This window comes from Elephantulus edwardii, unplaced genomic scaffold (genome assembly GCF_000299155.1).
Source record: "Elephantulus edwardii isolate Elephantulus edwardi_28Jun2011 unplaced genomic scaffold, EleEdw1.0 scaffold00186, whole genome shotgun sequence".
Taxonomy (NCBI): Eukaryota; Metazoa; Chordata; class Mammalia; order Macroscelidea; family Macroscelididae; genus Elephantulus; species Elephantulus edwardii.
In genome coordinates this window covers 1,267,278-1,276,152 of record NW_006399936.1, presented here as the reverse complement: position 1 = coordinate 1,276,152, position 8,875 = coordinate 1,267,278, and the positions used below count along the sequence as shown (strand labels likewise).

Genomic DNA, 8,875 nt, shown 5'->3' with positions numbered 1-8,875 from the left:
TTATTTCTTCCTTTTTAGTTTGTGGGTTTCATCATTGTGAATGGAACTCTTTCTCCCCCCGCATATTTTCTCTATTGCTATTGCCATTTAGGAAAGACACTAATATACAGGAAAGATACTAATATGTGGCCTTCTTCTCTATAAAAGCATGACATTTGAAGTACATGTAAAAAGGTTTCCAAGGTCAAGTAAGTATGGGCTGTTGACGGGTGTTGCAATCAGTTTAAACTCACACTGGCCCCTCACGGCACAGCAGAGGTGCTCCGCAAGGTGTCCTGGGCTGTGATGTTTACTGAAGCAAATTGTCAGTTTCTTCTCCCTCTGAGCTAGTGGGTAGATTCAAACCACTGATTCTTTGGTTAACAGCAAACTTTGTGCTACCAGGGCTGCTTAAGTACGGGCTAAATGAAGCTAAGTTTCCTCATGCAGTCTTCTCAAAGCCATTACTACACTTTTGATGACTGGGAATTCCCAAGAAGGGCTGGCAAATATTTCCTATACTTGTTTGGTCACTGAATCCTTTGTCAAAAGACACCGTGATGCAAATGGTACTTGATACTTGAAACATGTTTTGGGCAACAATGCACCCAAAACCCTTTCTGTTGTTGCTGTGGACCTTAAGAGTTGGAACTGACCCATAACTGACACTCCAGCGGTTTTCAGAGCAAATCTGACTAAAATTGATTGTCCATCAGGCCTCCTGCAGAGCTGCTGGTGATCTGAACTGCACACCTTTGTGCTGGCAGTACAATTCCTTACCACTAAGTCACCAGGACTCCCAAAGCCCTTTCTAGTGTCTCATTTTTCAATCCTGGGGTTTTCAGAGAACTTTACCAAACTACCAGCCCATTTCAGAACACAGAAGACAATCCAGTGCCAAAGTGAACGCTTTAATGAGTTCTGCACACAGAGAACCTTGTGACTTTAACAGTTGCTGTCAGCTCGCACTGGGCAGGCTGGCTGTGGTCAACTAGCTCCTGGGGGTAAGGGATCAGGACGCTAAAGAGTAAGCTGGGGCCAAAGGAGGTTCAGGAGGCACCCTGTCGGGGCTGAGCATCTGGGAGTGTGGCTGAGAGGTGGGAGCCTCAGGCCGGCCCCTCTTCAGGCATTCCTAACAAAGCCACAAGGGGTTCGAGGGGCGTGGGGGCCTCAACGGGTGCAGGGTGGGTGCGTTCGTGCTTGCGCAGGTCGCTGGCACTCAAGAAACTCTTGGGGCAGTGGGGGCAGGTGTAGGGGCGCACGGAGCTGTGGGTGCGGCTGTGCTTCCGCAGGCCTGCCCGATCGGAGAAGCTCTTGCCGCACTGGGTGCAGGGAAAGGGCCGGAGCTCCGGGTGCGAGCGCTCGTGCCTCCGCAGTAAGGTCAACGTGGAGAAGGTCTCCTTGCATTCCCTGCATGTAAACTGGGGTGGCTTCTCATCTACCTCCTCATTCCCCACCTCACCTGACCCCTCCAAGGGCCCAGCATCCTCCCCCGCATTCTGGCATTCCACGTGCTCCACTGTCATACCCACCACTTGCCACTGCGTGGCCATCACCCCACCTGAGTCTGGAGGCAGCCCCAGCAGCCCTGCGGGAGGGTCCCCGAGCCCGGTACCAGCTCCAGGGGCTGCAGAGCCCTCGCCCGCCACTCCCACCGGGAGCGCCAGCCCCACCACGAGCTCCTGTTGCGGGGCGTTCCCTGCGGCCTCGCTGCTCCGATGGGTCCGCTCATGCTTCCGCAGACTCGAGGACACCACGAAGGACTTCCCGCAGGCGTTACAGTGGAAGGGACGCTCCCCCGAGTGGACGCGGCTGTGCTTGGTGAGGCTGGCACGCTCGGCGAAGGCGCGCCCGCACTCCTCGCAGCGGAAGGGCCGCTGGCCCGAGTGCACCAGCGCGTGGCGCTTGAGGTCCCAGGACGCCACGAATGTCTTGTCGCACTCCAGGCACTTGAACGGCCGGTCCCCCGTGTGCACCCGGCGGTGCATGGCCAGGTCGGCGGGCTGCCGGAAGTCCTTACCGCACTTCTCGCAGTGGTAAGGCTTCACGCCCTCGTGGGCACGCTGGTGGCGCCGGAAGCTGGAGGGGTCGGAGAACATGCGGCCGCAGCGCGGGCACAGGAAGGGCTTCTCGCCCGAGTGTGTGCGCTCGTGGCTCTGGTAGGAGCTGAGCTGCGTGAAGCCCTTGCCGCAGGCTGGGCAACGGTAGGGCTTCTGTGCTGCGTGGATGCGCTGGTGACAAGTGAGCGAGGATGAGCGGGAGAAGCTCTTCCCGCACTCGGAGCAGAGGAAGGGGCGCTCGCCGGTGTGGGACCTGTGGGCACAGAGAGGGCATGAAGGTGATCCCGCCACCGCCTGCAAGTTAGGGGCCTTGGCACAAGCTCCTGAGAGCCGCAGGATCGCACCCCTGAAAAAGAAATCTTTAAGGTACAGAGATAAAGCCCACTGTGCACCAAAGATCTGGATGGACCCCACACACCTCCGAGCCACCCCACTTCCAGTCCTGCCCCCAGAAACTTGTCCAGACGACTTCACCCATCCTCCAGGGGTCCATCCCAACGCAGGTGGCCTTGGGCACTCCCTGAGGACCACCGAAGCCCCCCTTCCCACTGGCTACTTCCAAACACCCTGAGAATAGGCCTGGCCCTACTGGTCAAAGGGCAGCCGCTGAGGTTCCACCTCCATCCTACACCAGCCCTTTCAAAGCTGCCCATGCTCCTTGCCCCCTTTGCTGACCTCACCCCTCGGACCCTGCTGCCCACACTCCTGGCGTGTGCTGCCCATGCCCTTCGCTGTCCACGCCAGTTGCCCCCTGCTGCCCCCTTTGTCCCCACCCTGGTGCTCACCGCTCATGGTTGCGGAGGTCCTTGAGCTCAGCATAAGCCTTGCCGCAGCGTTCACAGCTGTAGGGGCGCAGGCCGGCATGCGTGCGCCGGTGCTTGCGGAACACCGATGGGTCTGCGAAGCTCTTGCCGCAGTCTGCGCAGGCGTAGGGCCGCTCCCCGGTGTGGCCTCGCTGGTGGATCTTAAGCTTGGACAGGGCGCCGTAGGCCTTGGGGCAGTGCGTGCAGCGGAAGGGTAGCTCGCCGGCGTGCGAGGCCAGGTGCACGCGCAGGCACACGGGTTGCATGAAGCGGCGGCCGCACTCCGGGCACGGGAAGGGCTTCTCGCCCGTGTGGCTGCGTCCGTGGCTGCGCAGCTCAGGGGCCGTCTTGTAGGCCTTGGGACACAGCGGACATGCGTAGGGCCGAGGCTTACCTGGGGCACCAGACACCTTGTCCCCACTGGCATCCTCTGGCTTGGGTTCGGTTTCGGGCCTCGGCTTCACCTCAGCCGCCTCTTTACCATCTGCAGGCCCATGTGTGGCAGCATGGCGCGCGGCCCTGGGTGCATTTGGAAATGTCTTGGTACACGACAGACATTTGTATCTGCGGCCGGAGCGCTTGTAGCCTGGGGCTGAACAGGGGGCCTCAACGCTCTCTGCCTCCATGGCCTTGGTGAGCCGGGCTGCGCTGTGAAAGAGGCAGAGTTAGAAGCCACCACATCCCTGCGTCATGCTCCAAGGTCTCCCTTTACCAAGTCCTCCGACTGCTCAGAGGAAACTGTCCTATCTGCATATTTCACTCAGGACCCCGCATCCTTTTTTCTGAACACTCCAGGCGGGAGTTTCTAATCCACCAACTGCTCCTCAGGAGAAAAATGGGCAGTATCTTCCCATGCTATTTACTGCCTCCAAAAACTTGCTGGAGGGTGTCAGCTATGGGTCGGTTCTGACTATGACACAAAACAGCAACAACCTGGCTCTGACACTTCACTCTCAAATTCTCCTCTCAGGTCTGCTCACTGATGAGAGATTGGACTGGATGACCTCAGAGAGATTAAGGAAGGAGGTCACCAAAAGGGCCACTTGCACGTCCTTTCCCCAACCTCTTCCGGCTTCTCCAAATGTTATGGCATCCCCAAAGGGCCAAGATTCCATCTGCCTCACCATCTTCCTTGGTTAACTTCTGGGTCCACCGTGTGTACAACACAAGGCTGTGGATGTCGATGGTGCCCAGATGGGAGCCTTGCCTCAAGGTCTCCAAGTGCCCAGGGATGGCAGACCTGAGACCAGAGGAAGGTGGCACCATCTGTCTGCCAGTGACAGGTCCCCAGCATGTGTGCTGTGCCTTTACTCTGTGGGTGGTTAGCTGCTGGGGCAGCAACTGTTCACACAGAGCCCTGGCGGGGCACAGCTGTAAGGAACTCCACCCAAGACAGGAATCCTGGTCCACCCTCAGCTCTGGAATCCCTACTGGCCTCGGGTTCCCATACCTCTGCCAATGGGGAGCTCATTCTCTCACAAGGCAGCCACAACCACTGTTGGCAGTTAGAAGCTTGAGTCATAATCCACATACCTGATCTAGCAGGTCTTTCTGGGACCTGGTGATACCCCGACTTTCTTGGTCCGAATCCCAGCCACTCTCCACCCAGATGCTCCCAGGGATCATGATGGGTGGAAATTGGATTGACAGCTGTGTTAGTCTTAACCCCAGCTCATCCTCCTAGAGGATGAAGGGAAGAGGATTATGGCTGATCCACTTAGGGAGGGCTCAACAGCAGCTGCTGAAAGAGGGGTGGGAGCAGAGGGAGGATACGGGGTGTAGAGAGAGGAGAGGCAAGTATACCCAGGGACTAGGCTGGGAGGTGAGAGACACGTGAGTCCTCCTTGCAGGCCTGGTGTGAAAGACCTCGATGAAATGAGCGTTCCTCTCCAAGTCCTGCTTTCCTCATCTGTCCAACTTGGTGGCTTCTAAGTGAGGGCAATGAGGCTGAAAGAAGGCTGAAGTTGAATTGTGCCAGGGAGGTGGTGGGGTAAAGGACAGGCTTCTAGAGGCTCAGGGCCCCTTACCCGGGAAAGGACTGCACGAACAGTTTACTTGGTTGATCTGGGGAGAACACATGAGCCCCTGGAGCACGCAAGTCCTCAGGGTCAGCTTGGGGACCTTCCTCAGTTTCCCCTCTTCCCCATCACAATCTAACATTCACAGACATGGGTCAGAGTCTTCTCCCTAAGGAACCAAGTGATGCTCTGTGCCTTCTGATCAAAAACTTTCCATAGATTCCAACACATGGTGATTCAAGTTGCCAGGAACTTCCTGTCTGCTCCCAGTCCCATTGGTCTTTTGCTGGACACCCCCCTCTACCCCACCCCCTCACTCCTGCTTCTCTATCTCCCAAGTATCCACCCTCAATTCCACACAAGTGCTGTTCTACCTTCAGCTTGGTCTTTACTTTCTCATCCTGGAGCTGGAAGGTAAGCCAAAGGGCTTCAGGTCCAGTCTTCCCTATGCCTTGAATGGCCCCAGTAATTTCTATGGGATCCCCTCTCCTGGGGTGAGGATCTTCACTTCCTTCCTTCCTACTGTCTCAGCAGTCGGCCTGATGGAAGATGCCTCCAAATTGAGAATGACAGCTCCCATTTAACAGAGCAGTTGTCAAATATCAGAGTGTCCTAAGTTCTTTGCATATCTATGCATATCTCACTTAACTTTCATGTCAGTACCAAGCTCTATTAGAAGGCCCATTTCACAGATAAGGGAACAGAGGTGCAGATAGGTGGTACAGGATTGTGTTTAACTGCACAACCTCTGAAACCAGACTTCCTGGCTTTGAATCTGTCCCCATCACTTCCTTGCTGACATGACCTTGGGCAATTTACCTCATCTCTCAGAACCTTAGTTTTCTCATCTGGAAAATGGAAGATAATAACAGTACTTACCTCACAGGACTGGGTGGGAACTGAGTGAGATAAGAATAATTACTGAGTCTTCTGGAGGAGGGGGGGCGGTGTACTCTGTCCAGCAGGCTACATTACTTCATTCACTCACTCATTCCTCCCATAGTGATGATTGTCATTTTACAGACAGGTAAACTGAGGTCCCAGGAGCTCAAGTGCCCAGTCAAATCAGAGTCCAGATCTATTGAACTTACTTTCTCTTGGGGTCTGTTCAATCATCTAAGATTGCTAAACTTCACTGCCTGGGTCGGCAGCCCCATGAAGAGTGGAGGTTCCAGCAGGCTAGGCCTCTGCCTGGAATCTCACCACTGACGTCTCCCTTCAATGTCCTCTGAGGACTCTTCCCACCCATCAGCTCCCTAGGGTGATTATTTTATTTCCATTGAGTCTGTGAATACATGTCCAAAAAATCAATCAGGGAGTTTGGGATAGGACTCTGTACTTTAAATACTCCTCTAGGTAATGCTAAACCAACGTCTAAGAACTAAACACATAATCCTAGGTCTTTGTATGCCCCTGGTCAGGGGGGTGATTTCCTCCTCCCTTCACCCCTTAATATTTTCTTGTCTTTCCCATGAAGGTTCACACAGTGAACACCATTCAACAATTTCTACCCTGTGTAAGCTGTTCTGTGAAGCTGGTTATTACAGTTCTTCACAGCCCGAGTGATTTTTCACTGTTTCTCCTGTGGTTCTTCTATTTCCATTAATTTGGCGTCTGGAGGAAGAATTCTGTTGGCGTTCCCCAAGGCCTGACTCCAAGTCCTGACCATTTCTTGAGGAAAGTTGGTAAGGGGACTAGATGACCAGATCCTAATAAGGCCTGGAGCCTGATCACGTATTGACAGGACCCCGACCCCCAAATTCCTGAGCAAACTACCCTCTCCTCTAAATCTCCTTAACAGCCCCTTAAAAGGAAACTGTCTTTGCCTGCCAGCCCACCTTTCTGTTCCTCTCTGAGAGCGATCACCTGGCATCTCTCTCAGATCTACTTAATAAAGGCCTGTTCATTTCCTGGGACGAGCTTCATCTTGCTCTCTCTCAACTCTTTTTTTCCTATCCAACACTATGTATTTTATCTTCATATTGATAAGTAGCCATATTCACACACACACACACACACACACACACACACACACACACACACACACGTCGAAAGTGAACTGCAATCCCCAAAGTATGTGGTTCAAATCCACCAGATGTCCCACAGAAGAAGGATGGGCATTCTCCTGTATGATTACTGCCTATGAAAACCCTCAGGAGAGTCAGGTATGGTTTGGTGCTGACTTTACAGCGAACATCATCATATCTACACATTAATACCTACACAAGTATTTTCTGGTTGTTTTTGCCGTTTTAAAGTTATGTCTACCACAGCAATTACTCACTGACTGCGGTGGAGCTAACACTGACTTAGAGCTGACCTTCCACTAGGTCTCCACCGCTGTAAATCACACCGGAGGAGATCGCCTATCTCTCTCTCTCAGAAGCGGCTGGTTGAGTCCACCTCAGCTCCCTGCGAGCTAAGTCTTCACAACTCCCTTAGCCAGTAGGGCGGGTTGTTTCGTTTTGGTTTTTTCCCTGGAGGATCAACGCAGAAGAGGAAGATCCTGGATGCAGTGGATTGACACAGTGACTGAAGTAGTGGGGGCTGCTGTGTACAACTAACTCAGAACAGGGCAGGGTTCATGGGGTCGCCATGAGTCATCGTCAACTCGATGGCACACAACAATAACAAACTTTGCAGTGACATCACTGACTTTGCCAAGCTGCGACACATCACCCTCATTTGGTGTTACGTTTCAGAGGGACGCATTTGTACTGCTACACAGAGGTGGAGACAAAAAACTTGTCCAAGGGTCTTATCCTCAACTCTTTGGAGGACAGAACCCCCCTCCTCTCTTGAGGTGATTTCATTTTTATTTAAGAAATAAGAAATTTAAGAAATTTCTTACTCTGCCTTTAAACTATAAAAGACCAAACAAACCCGTCACAACTTGCCCAAGGACACATACTTAACCACAGAGCTCAGGTTCAAAGCCAAGTCTCCAGGCCCCTGGCTGGACTCTTTTTCTCATCAGTCTTCATTCACTCAAGGTTTACTAGGTGACATTCCCAGACAGAGACCAGGATCTTTTTCATGGCCAGCAGAGTTCCAAACAGGACCAGTTGAATTCTTGCCTACCTTACCCCGAACGTTCTCGCCCTAGCTCATCAGGCTCCATCCACACACAGCCCCATTCTTTATCTGCAGTTGTTGTTGTTGTGCGACCCTGAGTCACAACCAACTTATAGCTGAGCCTTCAGTGGGTTTTCAAAGACAGTAAATGTCACAGGAGGAGACTGCCCATCCTTCTGGTCAATTCACTGCATGCCTAACTAAATTCCTTCCTACCTCAGGGCCTTTGCACTAGCAATTCCCTCAGCTAGAACCACCAGTCCCAAAAGACCCTTGTGTAGCTGTCTCTTTCATTTGAATCTCAGATTCTTTTTCTGGGGCTTCCTTAAAAAAAGGACGAGGCCAGAGGTTAAATGTTGGAATACTAAATGAAAGGGCAGCTGTTTAAACCCACCAGCTACTCTGCAGGAGAAAAATGAAGGAGTCTCCTGTTAAGAAGTCACTCACTGTGCAACAATGAATGAATATTTAAAAAAAAATTAGGGGAGGCAGAAAGGGGGGTAAAATGAATGAATGAAAATCTATTATGTAACCTTTTCTTAGAATCACAATTAAAAAAATTACTGTTCATTGAAATGAAAAATAAATAAATTTAAAAAAAATTCCTATGTCACTGTCATTAAGTGGCTCCTACTCATAGGGCTTTTTCTCGGGTTTCCAAAGCTGTCAAATCGTAAAATAATTTCCCAATACCCCACCCTTCCCACCCCTGGGAATCCATAGTAAATTTAAATTACTTTGGACATTAGAATTCTCTTTGGTAGAGTTCTCTTTAGTAAAGATTTATAGTTGAGTCAGTTAGTTGGTATGGTTTTATAAAAAAAAGACATCCTACAACCAGGGAGAAGATAACGTAGATGAATGGGATCTTCTAAGACTCAAATCCCTATGCACATCCAAAAACTTCTCCAACAGGGTAAAAAGGGAGGCCACTGACTGG

At 52.0% G+C, this 8,875-nt stretch overlaps 1 protein-coding gene across 1 annotated transcript in view; it reads right to left on the bottom strand.

The window, feature by feature from the left end:
* Positions 1–873: 873 nt before the first annotated feature.
* The window catches only part of ZNF668 (zinc finger protein 668), a 14,013-nt gene continuing 6,011 nt past the window's right edge, over positions 874–8,875 (bottom strand). The window contains exons 2-4 of the mRNA XM_006896503.1: positions 5,952–5,956; positions 2,825–3,485; positions 874–2,292 (exon numbers count right to left, since the gene is read on the bottom strand). Of these exons, the coding sequence (XP_006896565.1) occupies positions 1,086–2,292; positions 2,825–3,468 (1,851 nt within the window). The 5' untranslated portion in view covers positions 3,469–3,485; positions 5,952–5,956 and the 3' untranslated portion in view covers positions 874–1,085. The remainder of the gene's footprint in view (positions 2,293–2,824; positions 3,486–5,951; positions 5,957–8,875) is intronic.